General features: G+C 32.2%; 1 protein-coding gene across 2 annotated transcripts in view; it reads left to right on the top strand.

Annotated features, from left to right (window-relative positions):
- The window catches only part of LOC148620469 (uncharacterized), a 188168-nt gene extending 170806 nt beyond the window's left edge, over nt 1-17362 (top strand). For both annotated transcript variants that reach the window (XM_088581362.1, XM_088581361.1), the window contains 20 exons: nt 1184-1324; nt 1950-2135; nt 3135-3269; nt 3704-3886; nt 4271-4414; nt 4646-4828; nt 5948-6070; nt 6288-6626; nt 6830-7033; nt 7476-7607; nt 8225-8346; nt 8563-8834; nt 10136-10314; nt 10997-11215; nt 11437-11528; nt 12418-12504; nt 12852-13154; nt 13289-13394; nt 14250-14392; nt 15808-17362. In XM_088581362.1, the coding sequence (XP_088437488.1) occupies nt 1184-1324; nt 1950-2135; nt 3135-3269; nt 3704-3886; nt 4271-4414; nt 4646-4828; nt 5948-6070; nt 6288-6626; nt 6830-7033; nt 7476-7607; nt 8225-8346; nt 8563-8834; nt 10136-10314; nt 10997-11215; nt 11437-11528; nt 12418-12504; nt 12852-13154; nt 13289-13394; nt 14250-14392; nt 15808-15868 (3354 nt within the window). In that variant the 3' untranslated portion in view covers nt 15869-17362. The remainder of the gene's footprint in view (nt 1-1183; nt 1325-1949; nt 2136-3134; nt 3270-3703; nt 3887-4270; nt 4415-4645; nt 4829-5947; nt 6071-6287; nt 6627-6829; nt 7034-7475; nt 7608-8224; nt 8347-8562; nt 8835-10135; nt 10315-10996; nt 11216-11436; nt 11529-12417; nt 12505-12851; nt 13155-13288; nt 13395-14249; nt 14393-15807) is intronic.
- Nucleotides 17363-24241: the final 6879 nt, after the last annotated feature.

The following is a 24241-nucleotide window of genomic DNA, read 5'->3' as shown; positions in this document are numbered from 1 at the left end:
TTTTGATGAGCAATTTTTGTGTGTGTTTTTTTTTTTTTTTTTTTTTTAAATAATGAAATTCAGATGTTGAGATGTTGCCAATATGAGAGAAATTTCTAATGCCAGATACTATGAAAGGGAGATAATTCAACTTTTTACTTTTTCCAATGGAGATATCAATTAGTGTTCTCACTAGCAGCTCTAATTTATTGGTCTGGAATTTTGGAATCTACTTTTTTTTACAAGTTATTACCTAGCCTCAGGAGGTGGCAAGGTATTATATAATACTCTCCAAGAAGTTATGTGTCCATTCTTCTGTATGTCTATCTGTCCAGCTCCGACTGTTTTGAGATGATAAATTGAGAATAGATGACTGATTTTTTTTAAACTTTGTGCAGTTGTTTATTACTATATAATACAGCTCCTACACCCATTTAACATGCGCTGCACCATGTCATCATAATCTATCCCCATACTGCCCTGATTATGAATTTTACAATGTGCATCCAGACGGCCAATTACTCAACTTAGATTTAATTTAATTATTTTAACCTAATTTGCATGTCAATGTGTACTCCTGTTGTGTTGGCGTCCATTTATGATACTTTCACAATACTATACTAGAGTGAAGGCTGTTTATTGCAGTTTTCATAAATTTCCCTCATGTCAAGGTGGGGTACCCCAGTATAATCTCTGTGGTGGTTGAGTGCCCTTTTTATACTTCAATAACCATGCCTTTAGAAATTTCTCTGGTAATAACGTCTAACTTTCAGCATAATCCAAAATGCAGTTTTCATATTAAGCCACTTTCAACATTTTGCCATGTCCCTTTTCACCACTGGGTAGCAGGGTATCACTAAATGTTACATTTATGGTCTATTTTGGGAGGGGGATTGAAAATATTACAGGGATTTTGCAGTGTATTTCAACAAATTTAAAATGATGAAATTTTTTTACTTTTTTGGATCTTCATTTTAACACTTAAAACATTCAATGTTTTCCAGCAATAAATGTTTGTGCAATGTGTGATATCTACATTTTTGTGGTATAGAAGGACCTGCCAGGTTGTGTAACATTAATATAATTCATCTTTTCTAGGCCTGCCTAGTTATTACATGGATGTGCAAATTAATATAATTCATCTTTTTTAGGCCTGCCTAGTTATAACATGGACATGTGAATTAATAAAATTCATCTTTTGTAGACCTCATTGAATGGACAGATAGAGTATTTCTTTGCTGGTCCAGAGGCTAAGAACAGAATATTCCAAATCAACCCTGTTAATGGATCTATATCAGCCCGCATTCCCCTCACTGAGGTGCCAAATGGGCAAGAAGTACAAAATGTAAGTTAGAATCTAGAAAAAAAGTATAAAATGTAGTGAAAATCTCTAAGTAGTTAGTATTTTCAAGAAGTAGAAAATTTAAGGAGGTAGACCTAGTGTAAGGGACATAACTCATAAATTCAGGGATATGATTGTATCGTATTCAATTTCACCAAAGCCTTTCACACTTTAATTTGAAACAGAATAAAATTAATCCAAGTTACTTTGATGCTTACATGAGGTTGATGTAAAATGCTTTATACAAACGTGCCAATGATTTGTAAGAGTTGTGTCCCTTACCTTAGGTCTACCTTCTTAAGTCAAAAATATAAAAGAAGTACACGGAATAAAAGAAGTAAGGATCTCAAATTTTCAGGTCTTGTTAGTAGAAACATTACATGCCGTTTCATTTTTTTGGGTTTTTTTTTAAAAAGGAAATACTGAAACTGATCCAATCAAAATTGTGTAGACTTGTAGTTTAATATTTTATAATGAAAATTACATACTATTTTATTTACTTTTTATGAATATTTACCTTATAAAAATTGCAAAAAATTGGGAGGTAAAAATCTTGCTATCAAATAAAAAACGCTAAAACTGGGTATTACTTGATCGATTTATTCATTATTTTGATTTTTGTTTTTAGTTTCAAGTTGGTGTACGTGACAAAGGTATCCCATCACTCTCTAAAACTGTTGACGTCAGAATAACAATCCAGAGAACTGGAGACATTAAATTTGACAAATCAGAATATGATAAAACAATACAAGAAAGTGACTTTAGAGTGGGAGATACTGTCATGGCTGTTACTGCCACAGATCCACTGAAGAATGTAAGTCTATTTTTTGTCCTGAGCTTTAGGTGTTGAGAGCAATATTTTAATCTTCAAATGCCTGTTAATTTTGAAGCGACTTATTATGGTATACAAATGTCTCTCCTCCGTCCATCTGTCCATCATAAACAATGTGGAACCATAACTTAAGAACAAGGTAAAACTTAGTTGTTTCATATGATGGTCAAATGGTCCATTTATTTTTAGAAACATTAAACCATGAACACTGATACATGTTGTAACTATTTTTTTTGTTTTCCTATTTTATCAACTTTCTGTTTTATGGAACTTTGAAATTTTCAATTTAGGTATTGACATGCAAGATTTTCGTTTAAAAAATCTTTGCTCCCTTAATCAGAACTATTGCTTCAGTTTGGTATCATATAAAATATGTTGTTAGCCAATTTTGTCTGTTTATTTAATAGACTTCCTAATGAGTCAGGATATACTTAGCATGACATCTTGTACAACCCCTTGTTATTCCAGAACCATTTGTTATGTTTTTTTTTTCACAAGATGATGTCCATATCATGCACTTGTTTATTGTCTGTATGTCTCACTAACTGTACTTCATGCCCTGAAGGATGAGAGTCTATTTCTTTCATGTCCAAAGTTTTAGGTGTCCAAGGCAATACATTTTTAATGTTGTCTGTCGGTCTGTCTCATTAATTGCTGCTGATCCACTAAAGGACATTATGTTTGTCTTTTTTATTTATTCCCCAGGTTTCGGTGTCAAAAGTAATACTTTTTAATTTTGTCTAAGAGTCTGAAATATTTGTTATGCATTTGGCTTCTGATGTTAATGGTCATACCTTAGATTACAGTCTGTAAATCTGGGTTTTTGGGATTAGCTATCACTTATGTAACATTGTTTCTTCAGATTTTGGTTATATTTTGTGGGATTCTTAGAATTTCCATTAAATTTCGGATATTTTCTTTTGCATATGGGGTCATTGGATATACAAGCCTATAATAATTTGTTTCTTATTAATATTTTAGAGTGTGGTTGTTTATGAGATGCGTGGAGATGGACTGGCTAGAGATTTCTTCAACGTCACTAAGATTGGAAATGCCGCTACAATAATCCTTAGCAAGTTATTGATAGAGGATGACCAGAGAACTCCAAGATACACTGTAAGTACTGAGGTTTATTAAAGGACATTGCCCTAAGAACTTAAATGTAGTTGAAATAATTTAGTAGATAATAAATTGGAAAGACTGAATAACCAAAATAGTATTGGTGTCAAGTGTGCTGATCAAGCATAATTCATAGGTTTTCTTAATGATTTATTGTTATTTTATGATAAATTCTATGATTGGCAAATTGATATTAAAAATTATTAATGATGTCAAATAAAATTAGCTTAACAAGAAACAAGTTTTTTTGATGTTTTGACACAGAAAGTTTGAGAGTATATTTACAGACTTTAGTTCTCACATGAATTACAAAGGAAGATTTACTGCTATCTGTATAATTATTTCTAATATCACTGAAAATTATATTTACCTAGTTTTGTTATGTATATATATAAAACCATAAATGATTTTTATTTGCTAAATATTTTCAGGTTAGAATTGTAGCCTACCGTCAGTCTGACCCTGCTCACTATGCTGAGGTTATTGTCAGAATTACAGTAATCAGAAATCCTACAGATCCATATTTTGAACACGGTGCTGCTGAGTTTACGATCAATGAGGACGCTGTTCCACAGACATTTGTCGGAAAAGTAAATGCCACTGATGATGATGAGGTAGATAACTTTGACCTTTGACCAATTTTATTCAATAGAGATTGTTTAAACTATGTGTATTTACATGTATATGCAGCTCCTACTTTCTTTTTTCTTTTTTGTGACCTATATTTTAAGTTTTCACGGGTCATACATTTAACTGAATTGCATATATACAAGCTAACATTTCATTAACTGGTGTCAAACCCTGGTATGGATTGAATTGATGTTTTATATGTGGCTTTATAGAGCATATTTGATTGTACCTTGTATGTGACTTTCTACAATATTGTTCTTGACATTTTCTGTATACTTGAAGTCATTTCCTATGAGCACATTCCTTCTTTCAGCTGATCTACTTGAATTAACTACTATCTGCAATAATAGATCATTTTGAACTTTCAGGGTGACAATGGTGTATTGACATACAAGTTCAGTGTGCAAGATACTGTACCACCAAACGGCGGAAACTTCTTCTACATTAACTCAGCTACGGGAGAAATTCGTACCCTTGGCACTCTGAGGGGAGATAATATCAAGGAATACAGGGTAAGTTATGATAGGTGGGATAGGGCAGTGTTACACACAAGCAAATTTTACAAATTTTATGACACAATTTACTTAAATTCACTTGATTGTGTCAAGAATGCATTTAAGTCACTCGAGAACTTATTGGAAACAAAATTCTAAAGTAATATTAATTTTTTGTGAAGTTGTGTGTAGTTAATATCTTTTGAAGGCATGTTGTAATTTAATTTGTTTCTTCCCATAATTTACCAGTTTGTAGCAATTGCACAAGATGGTGGAGTTCCTAGAAAACAGACCAGTGTACCAGTTACTATAAAGGTTGAGAGGAACCCAGCTGCCCCTGTGTTTATACAGAGTCAGTATGAGGTCACAATCAATGAGAGTACCCCTATTAACACGTCTATCTTAAGGGTTGGAGCCAGAGATGCTGATGGGGTAAGTGTAATAATAGTAAATTACTAGGTTTAAGTTTAAAGGCCAATATGATCAATGGTGTGTTACCATAGTTACTAGGTAAAAGGTCAATATGAGGTCACAATGAAATTATATCTTATGGATTGAAGCTGAGGATGCTTATGGTGTAAGTGTTACCATGGTAATAAGTTTAAAGGTCACAACATTGAAGTTACCTTTCACACTTTTGCCTTTGAATGTCAATTTTATTTACTCCAAGGACTTACAGTTTGGAGATTTTGCTCATCTATGTTGATTTAAGGTATTTACTGCTTCTCCTGTAAATATGAATGGTTCCACTCCTCAGTGGGGCTCATTTATTTAGCAATTTATTAGACACTATTGTGTAAAGGTTTTGAAAATGCATTATATGCATGATGTGGTTAACTTGTCTGCATCTGATAAGTTGAATAGGGCCATTCACTAGAGATGTCCTAGCTTTGAGTGGAGTCCACGTTGCTCCTTTTCTTTTGTTTCTATGTGGGTATAATCTTATACCCCCACTTAATGAGTGGATTGTATAATGGAATCACCTAATATGTACGCATGTCTGGCTGTCTGTCTGTCATTCCAGCTATCTTTCTGAATTTTGATGAAATTATCTCAGCTCAAGGTAAGTGGACTGATCTAAAATTTGGTTTGTGGCTTTACCTATATGAAGCATACATTGTAATCAGTTTTGATATCATTTCCCTATTTTATTGGACTAATGAAATGATAGGGAAAATTTTCGTCCAAAAAAGACCCTCAGTTCCTTATGGATGGATTGATTTCAAATTTAGTTTGTTGCTTTATATAGATGGGGCATATGTTGCTGGCGATTTTGTTTGCTGTTTGATATCATAGATCTAGGCTACTTAAAAAAATAATATCAAATAGGTCATAAATCTTTCTCTGCCTGATATCTTTATGTAGTTATACATTTTATCTGTTGCCGAATCTGTTGCAGCATTCCACTGTTTGAAATCCACCAGCTTCTTATGATAATTTACCTTTTTGGTTGATAACAACATCTAGGCTACTCAAGATTAAATACCAAATAGGTCATAAATCTCTCTTTGCCTGATTTCAAAATGGAATTGTATTTTATTTTTATTACAGGACCCATTGGCGTATTCTATTGTCGAAAACCCACCAGCATCTTACTACTTCATAATCAATAGTAATTCAGGTGATATTTCTACCAATGCCAACCTGTATAATGATGAAGCTACTAAATATGTGGTGAGTATTTATTTCAATGTTTCTAACATCTACCAATCTGTAATTCTGACGCTTTTTGATTAACAAAATTATAAAAAAACAAGGAACCAAAAGTACATAGTTCCCTGAGTAGTCTACAATCTGCTAATTAAACTGAATATCATTGAAGTAAAACTTGATTTTACTAGAATTAACTTTATAGCCACATGTTATTAACATTCATTATTCTTTATTGTAGCTGACAGTCCAGGTCAAAGATATAACTGCATCCCCACAGACTGGTACTGCCCGTGTTACAATCTTTATTCGTAGAAACATTTATCCTCCCGTGTTTGAGAAGAATCGATATGAAGTCTCTATTTCTGAATATCATGCAAATGGTGGAATCGTCACTACAGTATCCGCTAACGATCAAGACAGCGCTACCAGTGACACGACTGCCAGTGGAATTTTACGATACCAGATTAATGCATCTAACCCTGTATCAAACCAGGCCGTGTTTACTATTAGTCAGACGACTGGAGAAATTTACCTTGCCAGAACTTTGACTAATGACCAAACAGCTAATATATACACGGTAAGTTTTAATTGAGTATGGAATGGTCTTTCTTGTATCAATATTCAAGTTAGTATTACTTATTAGATAAGGTCCAAATCTATTACTCCTCTGTTGTGAAACAAGGGGTATAGTACTCTAGTCTAACTTTTTCTCATTAAAAAGTTAAGTTTTGAAGATGACCGAATTGATACTGATTTATGAACTCTACATTGAATTGACAGTTAACGGTGGTTGCCAAAGATATATCGGAAGTTCCCAGAGCTGCTACAAGTGTTGTGGTGATTACCATTATCAGGAACCAGTATGCACCTGTGTTTACAGCAAGTGATTATACTGTTTCCGTCTCTGACACAATGAGGGCAGGATATGTACTCACCAAATTACCAGCTTCTGACGATGATAGTAAAGTTCCATTGAGTGCAAATGTAAGTTCTTGATTAAAAAGATAAAAACCATTCTGATTGATGACTGTGAAACTAGGGATTTTTGCTTAGTGTTGGTTATGAGGTTTTTTTTTTTTTTTTAAGGTTTGATTTATAGAAAAAGATATAGCGGTAAATGTTATTTTTTTAGGACGTGGTTTCTTCTTTGTAAAAGATTTGGTTTAAGAAGGCTTTCTTGCATTTATTGACACAGGATTATAAGACATATAGCATAATTTTGATTTTACCTTTTTTTTCACTTATTTGAATTTTGTTCTTTCAGTTTTTTTTTCTAGGTTTTGGTTTTGGGAGATTTTAACTTTAGATGTTGTCTTTAAAAGGTCATGATTATAGATACTTGAAAATGTTTTGAAACAGTTTTAAGCTTGCAATGTTGTTTATTTCATCTAAGGGAGATAACTGATTTCTCTAAATTTTCTTTCAGACACCTAATGCTATGTTGAATTTCTCCGTCATTGCCTCCACGGACTACTCCAGATACTTCAGATTATCTGCTAGTGGAGATCTTTATATAGCACAGCCACTCAGTCTCCAAGAGAAACCAGCTGCTGTTCAGGTATCTTGATTTGAATATGTAAATACACACTTTCAAAGTTCAGGAAACACTTTGAAAGAATTGAAACTACAAATTTTTTGCAGAAACTTCTGAATTAATAATATAGATTTGAAGTAAAATGCAATTTACCTTTTGTGGATTAGGGTGGGAGTTGAGAGGTAAATGTGCCAACATTTCTTGATAGGAGAACTCATCACGTTCAGTGCACTGTATCACACCATCCAAAACTAACACATTCCCATAGGTCTTAATACAAAGATATATACATCAACACAGCCTTTATATAAAGTCAGGGTCTTAAATAAAGTTTTAATAATGTCCAATGGAAAGCAAGTGATATACTTTCAAAACAACTCTAGAATAAGCTGTCAATAACAGATTTCTATGAAAATGCAATATATACATACGACCCTGTTTGCCAGCAGGAAGTGATATCAACTTATGTTATACAATTTTTGTTTATATTTTGAATGAATGACTTCTGTGATGAGGAGTGGTTGGTATCTTTAATGTTCATGTTTGTTGTTGGGAGTTACTGGTTTCTGTTTTTCGTTTATTAGTTGTATGTAGTAGAGAACAAAACCTTTTCATACATCTCTTTCTCATCTTTTTTGTAGACAACTGTGAGGGTCTGTGATATGAGTTGGAAGCCAAGATGTAGTGATGCTACATTGATAGCCAATATGAATTATACAACAGTACGGGAGGGAGAGCTGGGCTTCACACAACCTGAATATGTGTATGTATACTCTATTGTTTTCCCTTTTTTATTTATTTATATTTAAAGCATTTTAAAATATTTTGTATGCTACTTCATACAACAACTGAACAGTAGACTTCTGTGGTTTCATGGTAGCATGTTCATTGTCATTGTGGTATGTCTTGGGCTCAATCCAGAAAAATGGAATTAGTAAAAATTGATTTATATCTTATTTTATTGATTTATTACTTCCAGCATTGAATTAAAGGAAAACATACAAGTCCCTGCTGAAGTGAAGCAGTTAGAGGTACAAAACCAGGGAGATCAGAATGTTAAATGTACTATCATTAGTGGGAATGAAAATCTTGGAAGTCAATCTCTCTTCAGTATACAACCAACAATCTACTCCAAATTGTGTACCTTGACATTAAATTCAGCTCTGGATTATGAACAGAAGAAAAGCTATAAATTGACTATCCGTGTAGAAACATCTAATGACATTAGTAGAAGAAAGCGACAGATTTATGGTAGGTATAAAAATATGGTAATAGTGAAATTGTTTCTAAATTAATTATTTTGCCCAGTTCCCTTTGATACATGTATGATATTGCAATTCTTATAGCTAACAAGGAAAAGGAGTAATCAAGGGAACCTAGGTTATAACAGTAATCAAAGAGTAATCAAGGGAACCAAGGTTATAACAGTAATCACACAGTAATCAAGGGAACCAATGTTATAACAGTAATGAAAGAGTAATCAAGGGAACCAAGGTTATAACGGTAATCAAAGAGTAATCAAGGGAACCAAGGTTATAATAGTAATCAAAGAGTAATCAAGGGAACCAAGATTTTAACAGTAATCAAGGGAACCAAGGTTATAACAGTAATCAAGGGAACCAAGGTTATAGCGGTAATCAAAAGAATGTAATCCAAGGACAAAGACCAGACATGGAAAACAGACATACACAACAAAGAACATAAAGTAACTAAAATCATACATACAAAGTAATAAAAGTAAATGAGCAACTCGGACTCCACTGAAAACTGGGAGCATGGACCAGGTGCACCGGTAGGGTAAGTGTCCTCTGCTTTTCTAGAAAAGGAAAAAATATACAAGACCTGCTACACCATCTTTCTACAAAGCAAGGATGACCACACCTACATTTTACTAATGTCAGATTTAACCACTACTATTTTTTGGCAAATATCAGGATGACCACAACTTCATTTTGACAAATTTCAAGATGAACTACTTTTTTTTACCAATATTATGATCGCAACACCTACTTTTTGACCAATATCAGGATGACCACACCTACTTATTTGTTGCAAATATCAATAAGATCACGACTTACTATTATGTGTTAAAGAGTAAAAGAAAATCAAGGGAACCAGTATTAGGAAAGAAAATCAAGGGAACCAGTATTAGGAAAGAATAATCAAGGGAACCGAGGTTATAGCGGTAATAAAAAAAAAATAAAATCCAGGCACAAAGACCAGACATGGGAAAGAGACATACACAACAAAGAACATAAAATAACTAAAATCATACATACAAAGTAACAAAAGGAAATGAGCAACTCGGACTCCACTAAAAACTGGGAGCATGGACCAGGTGCATTGGTAGGGTAAGCGTCCTCTACTTTTCTAGAAACACCCGCTATAAATTGACTATACAGGAGGTTCACCAGAAAGTACACAATCCATGGACAATGACCAAAGTATTTACAAAAAACGTTGTACAAGAACTACATGTATCAGATCTATAGAAGGGCAAACATCCTCTTTTTATTGAGTTTTATAAATGATTTTTATTTCTTTTTTTTCAGTATGGAACACCCATCCTACAACAACAGTCTATATCAATGTTATAGATGTTAATGATATCACACCACAGTTTGTTTTCCCTGTCTATCCATCACACACCAATGCTGATGTCGCCAACAAGTATTTTACAATAGTTTCATCTTTAACCAAACCAAACACTTTGGTTACAGACAAAGTTAGAGTAAGTTCACTATGATAGTCTAAAGGCATTTTGACTCTATACCTTGATTATGAAGCATTATATTATTAGTATTTTATTATACCCCTACTTTCAAAGCAGGAGGTATATTCTGATCATTGTGTCTGTCTGTTCCTCTGTCTTTTCTGCTACTCCTCTGGAAATACTGAATTGAATTTGAACTTTCACAGATTCCTTATTACGTGATGTCATTGTGTACCACTTATTCCATCTGAATGACTTTTGGGGTTTCCTAATGCAGTCTTCGAACTACAGTATTTGTTCACTAAGGATTGATCCTCTTCTAATTCGCTACTCATTTGAAACCACTGAATGAAATTTGATGAAACTTTCGCAGATTCTTCATTACATGATGCCTTTGTGTACTTTCAATTTTTTTCCCATTGAATTCTGAAATCAATTATGATGTATGGTTTCCGGGGATTTAAGTAGTGGGTATCACCAAATGAGCTTTCCACACAATTATTTTTTGTTTTCAGTGAAGCATTAACATTAATGTGTATTACTAAAAGAGAAATAACTTGATAATTTTGTTGTTAAGTGAGTTGATATGGTAAGTTCAGTTGCAAAAGAAGTAGATTTGAATAATGTATCAAACATCAGTATGGTACCCATCAGTAACTTGATTTCTTATATACTTTTTTTTTCAATTATTTGCACACAGGCTATAGACACTGAAGCAGGAATATTTGGACAACTGAGCTACTCCATGACAGCTAATAATAACTTAAAAATGAGTGTTGCTGATGGTAGAGTTACAACAAAGGCTGACTTCTCTGCTGATGCCAGTAATCCTGATGCACTCCCAATGGTTTACAGTTTAGAGGTCAGAGATCAAGCAGATCGGTATGAAGACCAACTCTCAGATACTGCTAGTCTGTATGTAAGTATTGTTTTCATGTGATTTACAGTGAAACCAGCCTTAAATAGATATATATTGCAGAGTACAATATGAAGGAGAAGGTCTATATTTTGAAAGGTTTACATTCTGTTGAAGATTTAATATATATATGTGCCACTTTATGATGATGGAAACAAGGGAAGTAGGGAAGTAGCAATGAATTATATTGATTAAATTAGCATGTTGATTATTTTTTTTTTCAGATAAACACAGTATTTAATGTCCATAGATTTATATTGGTATTGAAGGGATTATCCATTGAAGATACTTTAACAAAACTAGAATCTATAAGACAGTGAGTGTTACTATGTATATTTGTTGTATCTTACTTACATTATCTTTTGATAATTAATTCAGACTACCGGGTGGTCTGATGGCAGTGTGTAGGGAGTCTTGGGTTCTGAGATCAAACAGAATTATTTTAAATGAATGTTGATAAGTATGGGGCATAGGGTTACAACTGGTTGGCTGGTAGTCAGAATAATGTGTCTGAGAAAGATTACATGCCTTCCTATGTTTTTAGCACATAAACAAATCTGACTCAGTGTGTTGGACTAGTAGAAAATAGCATCTGTTTCATTTATCAAATTATCTTGTCCTGAAATGCATGAAATATCTGCCATTCTAGGACTTACCAGTAAACTAAATTATCAATCATTCAATTTGTATACAGACATTTGTTCCATATTTTTTCTGAGGTGTTAAGAGTATTATTCACTGCATTCCATTGTAATTTTTCCTTGGTTTAGAACTATATTACCTTACCAGAAGCAAAAATTATTTTTGTAAACTTTTGATGAGTTTCGTATTAGTTTTGAAAAAAAATATAAATAAAAAAGTGTTGTCATTAAGAAATGGCAGCTGACAGAGTAAATGGTGTTCTATTTACTAATAGTTTTCTTCTTTTAATGAATGATAATACCATAGAAGTGATTTTAATTTTGAATTTAGTGTTTTAACGCCAGTAAGTTATCAGTGCATGTGTCCTGTCTGAGAAACAGTATTACAATTAAGGGTGGAAAAAAAGAAAAATATCCTATAGGGCTGCATGCAAAAATGTTTTGAATTCTTTTGTTTTAGATAACACAAATAGTGGTTTCAATGTTTTAAAATGTATTTATTAGAAATTCATGAAAATTTATTTGATATGTTATCTATATATGTGGATTATATCTTCATTTCAGAGCACTTCAGAGAAATACAGGCAATGTTGTTCTGATAGAAAATGTAGAAAAGAAGAGAAATGAAGACTTGGTTGTTGAAGGAAACAGGTAATGTTATTTATGACAAGTAATTTGATTGGTTGAGACAGGAAAAGTAATTTATAACAAGGAATTAGATTGATTGAGACAGAATAAGAAATTTATAACAAGGAATTAGATTGGCTGAGAGCCCTAATGTAAGACTTGCTCTGCCGTCTTTTTATGAATATTGATATTGCACATTTCTTTTCTGAATCAATGGCTTCAATTTGACTGAAGATGTCTCATTAATGTCAGCAAATTTACTTTTTAAGAATTTTTTTTCAAATAGAATGATTAATTTTTATATTTATTCTGGAGGTACTAGTATTATAATATCTTGCAGCCTATGTTTATATTTTCTATTTTCATTTCAGTGTTGATATAACATTTGTGATGGTACGACCAAATACCCAATTTAAGCTAATCAAGAGCAGTGAAGAACCTGGTCTTTTTGAAAATCCCAAAATTACTGATATTTCCAATGAATTGTCAAATGATGGTGTTAATGTTGAAATTATACGACCACCCTATGCTAATGCACTTCCTGTTCAGACGAGAATTACCAAGTCCTATGTCTGGTGGCTGGACGACCCATGGGCAGCACTGATTGCTTTAGTTGCCATTTCTATTCTGCTTTGCATTGTGGGAATTATTGTCATAATTTTCACGTCATCACGGTATGTACCATTATTCTACATGTTCTTTAAAACTAAAGAATAAAAATGTTAATTATTTTTTTCCAACTGAAGTCAATATGAATACACTATGTTTTCATTGTATTGTTTCAAAATTGTTCAAATATTTATTTCAGATATACAAAATACATGATGAATTACAAGGCCTATGATAATTATGCATATCAAAGTCAACCTGATTTTGCTGAACCACCAGATTTCCTCAGAGAATATGAAACACAGGTATGGGTCTATATGGTTTTGAAGTCAGAAATATACCATAATAAATATAGTTAAACTACCCATCTGATTTTAATGAAACTCTTTGTAATTAATGGGCATTGTGATCATGTTAAGTTAAAGTGGATTTATAGGAAGTGTGTGCTCACTTAATTTCCAATAATTGGCCCATTTTTGTGATAATTTTTTTTTCATGTAGAAAGGGGTTTTTATGAGATTGTTTTCCTAGAATAAACAACTAATTTTTTGATACCTGTCAGGGGAGATAACTCACACTATTAAGTGAATTTTATTAAAACTCGCACAACGGTTGGGCATTTTCTTTAATTGTGGTTAAATCATGTTGGGTTTAGTTTTAGTGCACTAGCAGTCTTAATTTCCAATATTTCAATATTTGTTTTATTTTACAACCAAATTATGTTGTGGTGGACAAACATACATGTTAACTCTCCCACAGTAAGGGGGAGACTCTCATATCATTATCATTGAAAAATCTCACACATAAAAGGTCAGGATTTGTGGGAGGTTTATAGTTAAAATTAATATATTTTCTATGAAAAGTACTAAATAGTTGAATTTTTACATCAAACATTTGCTTTTATGTAAAAATCATCTTAATGGGCAGAATCTCCCCATCTGACTGTGTCATTGGGGAACCTCTCCACCAGTTAACATGTCTGGACACAGTGGATTTTAATTGGTTTATTTTTCCACATTTTTATTAATTGTCTGATGCCTTAACCAAATGCAAGATAACTGAAGTTTCATTCTTAATGGAGTTCTTATGATAATAGAAATTCTTTTTCTTTTGCTCAAGGATATGTTTACATAATAACAGTTGATTTATTCTATTCTCAGAGTTTGAATATGTATGTACCACCAGATGAACCAGTTCAAGACTTAGGGGAGATTAACATGACATTTGAGGGAGAAACTGTTCAGGCACAACATTCAGGGGCCTCAGAAGGGGTAGTTACTGCAGTAAACCCTGTCTATCAAGAGTGAGTATTGTAACACATTTAGGGGGCTACAGTTGAGGTAGTTACTGCTATAAACCCTGTTTCCAAAAAGTGAATTACAGAAAATGTAAAAAAACTTAAAAACTTAGCAAATCTAGTTCCTCAGATAAAAGCTATAGTATTTCCTTTAAATATGGAAATTAATCACATGAAACACAACTCTTTTTATGATAAAGACACAAAAACAAGGTCAAAGTTGAGTATGTGGCAGGTGAGGCAGTAACTGAGGGTGAACAACAGGTCACCACGGTCAGCACTACAGAAGGTGCGGCAGCTCCTCGGTTAGGAGTACCGAGAGGCTCAGTGTATGAGATGAAATCTGAGTATTGGTACACTGTGTAAGTGCAAGCATGTAAATGTAGAACTGTTTAAGGAATTTATCTTTTGAATATTTACTATATATAAAGATATATGGGAATGTTAGAAGAATTTGTCTTTTGAATATTTATTATATGTAATGATATATAGGAATGTTAGGAGAATTTGTCTTTTGAAATATTTATCATATATAATGATTTATAGGAGTGTTTTGGAGAATTTGTCTTTAGAAATACTTTGTATATATTATGATATATTTGATATATATGAATGGTAGGAGAATTTAATTTAAATATGTACCCAATTTTGTGTAGAATGTTAAGAGAATATGTATTTTACCTGGAGTATGCAAATCCTTTTGACTGCCTGTTTTTTTATGTTTTTTTTTAAATAATTTTATAAAAAATATACATTTACAAATATTTTCTACATAGCATTTGTTTGAATTGAACTCCATAGGGTACATGACATTTACTTGAGAGATGATGGGGCTGGTATTTATTTGCTTAAGTATCAGAAGATATTATAATTGTCTTTTAATTTAACAAAATAATTTAGCAAATAAAATATATAATTGGTTCATGTATATTAGTCAATATGTATTTATGTATGAATAAAGAAAAGTGGGTTCCTATCTTTTGCATGTTTGTATTTTTATCTTGTTTATAAATTTTGATTTCTTTATATGTATTTTTTTATTTATTTTTAAATAATTCAACTGCAACACATTCTAGTACATGTAATAAAGAAACACACATAATTTTGTTTTCTTAGTTAGAGAAGCTTTATTTGAATAAAAACCTTATTTTATCTTATCTCATTTTAACCTCAACAAATAAAACTTGTGGGTACACAGGAATATTTTTATCCACACATTCTCTAAGCCAGACTCCTTCAAACCTCTTGGTATATTTTAATGAAACCAACTAATAGGTTTTTCATGTTCACATCTTGTAAGGGGAACTCCTTCTTAACAGATGTAAATGAACCAACTGTTCATAAATTACTGCAAAGGACGATAATAGACAACTATGAAATAGATATGATGAAAGTAAATACATATTTTATTTTCTTTCCAGGGATGACGCTGAAGTAGCACCACAAAAGACAGGATTCTCTGAAAGTACTACGATGCTATAGATAAACCAGAAAGGAAAATACAAAATCTTGCCAGCATTATTTTACTAAAAGACTCGAACTCTTATCATAAAATTCTTTTAAAAATTATATGAAATTAAGGAAAATTTTGTGAAGCCATTTCTTTTCTGAACAAATAGAAATAAAATTGTTGGTTGTCTCCCTTCTTTATAATGTACATTTTATTTTGGAACTGTTATGATTTTTTATATACATTAAGTGTCAGTCTCTGTAAGAATCAGGCAGTGGATGAATCAGGGTATAAAAAACCTGCCATTTTGAAAATTTATTTTGACTATTTGCACAATCAGAATCCAGGAAAGAAGACAAGATTTTCCATATCATTTTGGTAAATTAAGTTATAATTCCATTTAAATGCACACTTCAAGGTAGGCAACTCTTTCAAAAACCTCCTTTTCTAATTCTATTGAAAAATTTCTAGGCAAATCCAGTGATTCAGAAATCAAATGGTGGCCTTTTCAAATAGAGAAAGCATCTTTGAGTGAAATTATATTGTCAGACCAGTGGGGTTTTGACACGCATGTTTCCCCGTTTTGCCTGATTCTTACAAGTACCTACATTTAAAGAATAAAATCTGTTCAAAGATACTTTCTTACCAAAAAAGATGACTAATGCATGTACTGCATTTTATTGCTGATACAAATCTCAGATCAACATCTGTTCTGAATATTTTAATTCTGTCTTTTTGTTCTCTTTTCTAGATAAATACATAAACATGTTTTTGAGATGAAATATAAGTATGTTAGAATTAATATTGTTAGTCTATGCAAATTTATATTGTTTAAATTATCTTGTTAAAATTTACAAGTTTATTGTACTTTATCGAATACATTGTATTGTATATTGTACTATATTGAATACATTGTATGGTATATTATTGAAATGAATCAAAGCATAATATTGTTAATGTCTTTTTCATTTCTTACTTATTTGTATTTACCCTGTTTCATTTATGTTTATTTTCTTGAAAGGATACATTTTAACAATAGCTACTGTTGCAAATTTAGAGATTGAGAAAAAGAGCAAATTAAATGAAAATAATTAATATTTTTCAATTTTGTTTCTTTGAAAAATCTCTTTAATTTGAAATAATGTCTAAAATTACAATTTTTATAGTATTTATTATTACCAATTTTTATAGTTGTCTATTTTTCTATTTTCTACTTCTTTTACATTTTGAAATTATTGCTTTCAATTTCTATAATTATTTTTCATAGAATACCTTTTGTTATACAAATAAAATTGTTATATGTTGACTTTAAACATATCAGCATTTATCAGAATCAGTATGGTTGTCCAGATTTGAAATATTTCTGTTTTTGACCAAATGTTTGGTTTTTTTTTTTGGTTTTGATTTTTGTGTAGTTATATTTAGTATACATTTAGTTAGTAATAAGAATTGTTAAAGAGTGCTCTTATAATCTACAAAATTTTGTATGTTTTTTAAAAATAAATTTCTTATGTTTGGCTTGCTAATACATTTTTGTATATGAATCATCCCACTGCTCACATGTAATAACAAACTGACTTTAGTTCATATCTATAATTCTAAAACAATCACACTCTCATCAATAAGCTACAGAAATAAAGACAATGGCTTACTTGTTCATTTGAACGAATGTACATTATGTAATAACTACTCGCAGACTATCAGGAAAAATTTCCATTATATGGTGGATTGGGAATAGGGAAGTGTATTAGGGATGGGGAGAATAGTGAAATAATTTTTAGTTCATTTGGCCATAGGCCATGTGAGCTATTGGCATCACTTGACGTCCGTTGTCGTCCGTCGTTGTCATTAACAATTTTTATAAATCTTCTCCCATGAAACTACTGGACCAATAAGAACCAGACTTGGTATGAATGTTCCTTGGGGTATCGTGCATATAACTGATGTGGGCATTTTTTATCCATTGAAAACATGGCTGCTGTTACTAAAAATAGAACATATGGTCACAGAGTAGTTTTTCGCATATATCTCCAAAACTGTTAGGTTTAGCCAAATTGTGACATGGGTTAAAGTGTTCAGCATGATGAGATCTGTCTGTGGTCAAATTTCCATTTTAATATGTTAAGCCATGTTGAAGCTATTGCCCTTTTTCGACGTCTTTTTGCTACTTTTATTGTTATTTCTTTCACAAATATTCTTCTCGGATATTACTCGACCAATTGGGACCAAACTTGGTATGAATGTTTCTTGGGGTATCGTGCATAGAATTGATTTGGGGATTTTAATCCGTCGAAAAAAAAATTGCTGTTGTTACTAAAAATAGAACATAGGGGTCACAGAATAGTTTTTCACATATATCTCCAAAACCGTTAGGTTTAGCAAAATTATTTCTATAGCTGAAATGACCCTTATAATAAGGCTTCAAAAGTCTTCAGGGATCAAAGTTGTCAGGTGACTACTTGTAAGAGTTATTGCCCTTTAAGGATGAAAAATGACAGGTATTTTTTTTTTTACAATTTTCAGCCAATTTCTTGAAAACTTTAATAGATAGAAAGAAATGATAGTCCTACCAACGTCTTCTTGAGTCAAAATTGTTGGACAACACCTTGTTAAATTTATTGCCCTTAAAAGACAAACTTTACCCAGGTGAGCTTTTCAGGCTCCCGGGAGCCTCTTGTTTAAGAATTTATTAAGATAAAAATGTCTTAAATCTAGTTTGAATTGTTTAAATGTTGAATTTAATGTAACAGCAATCAAGGGAACCAATATTCTAGCGGAAATAAAAGAATGTAATCCAGGAATAATGAGCATACATGGAAAACAGACACGCACAACAAAGAACATAAAATAACCAAAAAAATCATACGTACACAGTAACAGATAAATGAGCAACTCGGACTCCACTAAAACTGGGAGTATTGACCAGGCGCACCGGTAAGGTAAGCATTCTCTGCTTATCTAGCAACACCCAGCGGCCATTAAGAGTCCCCTTTGGCCCTTTTACTCATAACATACTCATAACATACTTCATAAACATAAAAAATAACATTCCTCCCTGTGGGTATATGGCACATTGTGTTACAATTGCAAAGAGATCCATCCATAAGCATTAAAGTTAGTTACATGTAGGATATAATAAAAATGTTTTTTTCTTGGCCCATTTTGTCCTAAATTCTTAACTGATTGAAATCAAAACCAAAATAATATATGCCAGCCTTCCTATGTGGTACATTCTTAAATATATCTATAATACTGTTCAGTACTACCATACATCGTGTACTAAGTTACAGCTCTAGTTTAATCCTACGAGGAGGAATGACCCGGCCAGCGAAAGCTATATTTTTATATAACCTAGCTGGCCGAGTGGTCTAAGGCGCTGGACTTTGTGCAGGTGGTGTTGCCATAGATGTCACAGCGGTACAAGTTCGAGTCCCGCAGAGGGAACGACCAAAAATTTGCATCGCAAATTTGACAGTTCTAACATCGTTGGGAATTTTGCAGACCTTTCTATACGTTTACATATCTTCCCTGTATCAATTTGATCCAGTGTAGCGAATAGAGTCGTCACATTCTGAGACGTTGTATATATATATATATATATATATATATTGTCATAACTGGTTGTAATCCTTCGTGGCCATGTAAATAGTCTCTGATTGTCTCCGTCATGTTCATATGTACGGATTATCTCCCCTCTCAGTACAACAACTTTTCTGATGCTGTCTTATTTGATTTCCATAGACTATGGATCTTTAAGTCCTATCATTATTACTTTATGTTCATTGAAATGTAGTCCAATTGTTTCCAATGTTGAGAAATCTTCGTATGATTCAAATGTTCCTTTTGTTGTATATAGTCTTACTTATTCTCAACTGATGATATGAGAATATTTCCTTTGTTCATCATCGTCATGTCAATTACCATGATACATTCTTCCTTTCTTATTGTCGGTCTGTCATCTTCACTTTCTGTAGTTCATTACTCCCGTAGCTTCCTACGAATTTAACATTGTCATCAACGTCGATAATACTATCAACAACTTTCAAGTCAGTTTCAAAGGCTTTTACCAGTTGTAGATCAAATTTGTATATTTCACTAAAGGCTCTACTGAAGTCAAAATCTTGCACGTTCCTCGAAACGAACTCAACCTTTGGTACAATAATCGTGCTTTTAATATTCTCGGTAACTTCTTTTTCTGTTGTTCTGCTTTCATCAAAGACATCACATTCCAATGAAAAAGAACTTTATTCAATGCAATTTGTCTCTGCTGAAGTTCATCTTCAATTTTCTGAATTTTAGAGAATTCGTTCTGAAGTATGACTTCTGTAGGCTTGAAAATAATGTCAAGCTTGTGGATTGAGTCTTGCACATTTTTTGTTATAGCATCCTTCAAAAAATTGTGTACATAGTATGCAATTTAGTTTAATCACCACTAGTATAGTCACTTCGCAATGGAGGAGGGAGATTTCCCGCGCTGTAAAACCGAGATTTAACCCAATTTCGTTTGAAGTGCCTATACCAAGTCAGAACTTTTGCAGGACCAGCTGCTCCGGTGGTATAAAATATATTTTACCAGATTTGTTTCTGAATTGACTTGATTATAAATCTGATTAGTGTTCGGTAATTATGTTGTTCCCTTGTATATTGATAGAGAGTCAAACCTGTACTCCCAAGACATAGACAGAGAGTTAAACCTGTACATGTACTACCCTGATATATTGATACATAGATATAATGACAGTCAAACGTTTTGCACCCTGATAAAAAGACAAACAGTCAAACATGTAGTACACTGATATATTGGCAGACAGTCGAACCTATAATAAACTGATATATTTGCAGACAGTCAAACATGTTTTACCCTTATATACTGTAATATACTGTAATACCTGTAATATACTGATATATTGAAAGACACTCAAACCTGTACTGCCTTGATATATTGATAGATAGTCAAACCTGTAGTATACTGATATATTGATAAACAGTCAAATATGTTGTACACTGATATATTGATAAACAGTCAAATATGTTGTATACTGATATATTGATAGACAGTCAAACCTGTAGTATTATACACATACTGCCTGTAGAAGAGAGTGTTACGCTGTAGTATCACAAGATACGAAGTCGAGGGTGATATATTTACAGAGTGTGATACGATGCGTAACACCCTCTACTACAGGCAGTTTGTGTTATATCATACTGAATACGAGAGTGTAATATATCGTGACATTGAGGGTGATATATCCTAGAGGAGGGTGATATACCGTGTGATATATCGTTGACGTCGGGGTGATATATCAAGAAGCCAATTATTGTTCAGTTGGGGCGGGGCAAGTTTGGATGTGCAGGGATATGACTAAAATATCACATCACCCATTACCCAATCAAAATTCAAGATTTTTGTATGAAGTATAATAAACTGATATATTGATAGGCAGTCAAACCTGAAGTATACTGACATATTGATAGACAGTCAAACTTGTAGTACTCTGATAAACTGATAGACAGTCAGACCTGTACTGCCCTGATATATTGATAGACAGGCAAGCCTGTACTACCCTCATATATTGATAGAGAGTCAAACATATATTAACCTGATATATTGATAGCATGTCAAATCTGTACTGCCCTGGTATATTGATAGACAGTCAAACATGTAGTATACTGATATATTGATAGACAGTTAAACCTGTACTGCCCTGATATATTGATAGACAGTCAAACCTGTAGTACACTTATATATTGATAAACAGTCAAACCTGTAGTACCCTGATATATTGATACTCAGTCAAACCTGTTTACAGTGTTTACGTGTATCAAGATAGCAGTGACTTTTGTTTGATTTTTAATGAAGACATTTATATAGGAGTTTTAATGTACATGTGTTTACGAACTTATGAAAGATTTACACCTGAATGTATTTACTCTACGATTTCTATTTACAATGTTTTATTCTGTCGTAGAAGAAACCTTATTCATTTTCAACAATTGCTGTGTTTTTGTCAGTAAAATAACATTATCACAGTAGTTTACATTTGTGATTTGGTGTCCAAAATTGCATTTGTAAATGAAAATTTTTATTTGTTATATTGGCCTATGCTTCGGTCATAATAAGTGTTCGCTTACTTTTACTTGCCATTCGATGATTTTAGTCTCTACAAGTTGACCATTGCAAACACTGTAAGGACTTCCACTAACTGCCTGCTATTAGCCTCATGATGAGTAGAACTTTGATTTTATCAGAATTATTAAATGAAAAAATGAATTTCCGTCGCTGACACCGAACTTATTGTGTTGGAAAAATTAGACACACACACACACACACACACACACACAGAGGCACGCCGCAAATAATTTGATTCTATAGATGATATTTATACTTTACTTTTGATATTTTGATCTTATAGTGATACACATTACACTATGTACAGTTATTGATATGCAAATATAAATTAAAGACATTGATTTGCTTAAATACCTTTTATGATTCATTTTAGCAATAAAATGCAACTTTATTTATGATGATTTTGTAGGGTTAGATAATAGATTTCAAAAGACAACGAATTGGCTCTTCATACGCCATACCTAACTGATGCCTTCTAGAAAGAGTAATAATCAATTGGAAAGAGTGAATAACCAAACTATCACCACAAGTGCCGAAGAAAGTCAATAAATAACGAGTTTGAGGAATTTGTTCCGCTCATGAGATAAATCTTAATGCGTTGTTATCACGAGTGATAAAATTTTGGTTATGCACGATAACCAATTGACTATTTTTTTATAATATATATTTCTTTCTGCATTCGTTGCTATAGGTACACAATAAACATTATAATACATTAATTATAAATTTTGTGAAAGGCGATTGATAATAATAATAACAATGCTTTATTTTATGAGGGTAACACAGTTAAATACACTAATCACCAATCTTCTTTGGTGCCCTAAAATAAACAAACATAAAGGTGAAGACATGTTATTATATATTAAACAAGGGAACCGAGATTCAATTTAAAAAAAAATGTAATCCAGGCTCAGAATATACTGTTTTACTTGTGTTATTTTGTGTATATGATTTTAGTTACTTTATATTCTTTGTTGATTACTCTAACAAAGAATTAAGGAAAATAGTTTTACTTTGTTTCCTATCGTAACTTTCCACATTTTTATGGAGAATAAATTATTAAAATATTTCTGCTGCTTTTTTTTGAAAACAAAGGAAAAAACTGGAATTAAACAAATTAACATTTGCAGTTACGGCTCTTTGACCGTTTAGTTAAAATGATTTTATGAAAAAAAAAGAATTTCTCACCATGAAGCAAACTTGAAATTCGTTATATACATTTTTGTCTTAAATAAAAACATAACATTAATCACGGTACGTAGAACTGTTGTAACGAGATAACTTTCAAGACAGGAAATAGTATTTGTTGTCAGTTACATATAAAAAATCATTAATTACGGTAGAGATGCTTATGTTTCCGTTAATATAGTCAAATAAAATAGAGCTGTGTAAAAGGACTCAAAATAATCGCACCACAAAGCAAACAAAAGCAAATTCGTTGAATACAAATATAGTACCTAATATGGATAGTCTAAGATGTGTTTTGCTATTTAAGTTAAAGTTTAATTAAAGTGAGTGATTGATAAGCAGTTTTAATGGAAATGATAGAAAATTTCTAAAAGATCTTACGCAAATACAACACATTTTCACATTTCACTTCTTACTGGTAAATTGTTCATGAAATGTTTTTCTATCAAAATCTCCAGGATTGGCCTTAAATCTTAGAAAAAGTTGGCATTTTGGATTTTTCACAACTAAGTGTTCAAATACACGATTACATATAAAGTATTGTTCTACTTATTAAAACCTAGGAGGAGTAGTGACTACAAACGTTTTTAAAGAAAGGGGAATAACTCTGTAAGGAATAATGCTTTCGCTTAGCAGGATGGCTCAATACCTTCTGAAGTTACAAAGCTTTGTTTGGTATACAACTCAACTTAAATAGTCTTGAAACGACAAAGTCAAATTTTGGCGGAAGCAAAAAAATCAAATAAAGATAATGATAATAATACGAACAGTAGTAAGGTTTAGCAGGGAAAGGCCTGAAAAAAAAATAAACAAAATATAAACAACAAAGCTAAACATACTAAAAGACAATAAAAACATACATATTAAACATACAAAAATAAAGCTCTCCCTCCCAGTGCACCTGATGTCACCTTGGTGTTAAATGGCGTTCGATCTTCTATTTCTGTCTAAAGTTCTGTCATCTTGTGTGTAGTATTCTTCGCCTGGTGTTTTTTCTTTGTCTTCTTCTTCTATCATAGATAATATATTGTTACGAAATAGTTCCTGATCGGGTACAGGTCAACTCGTACCTTCGGCAACTCGTACC

This window comes from Perna viridis, chromosome 4 (genome assembly GCF_037379345.1).
Source record: "Perna viridis isolate PV_CMFRI_1.1 ecotype Kerala chromosome 4, ASM3737934v1, whole genome shotgun sequence".
Lineage (NCBI taxonomy): Eukaryota > Metazoa > Mollusca > Bivalvia > Mytilida > Mytilidae > Perna > Perna viridis.
Note: the sequence above shows the minus strand (reverse complement) of the source record. Positions and strands in the feature narration are given on the sequence as shown.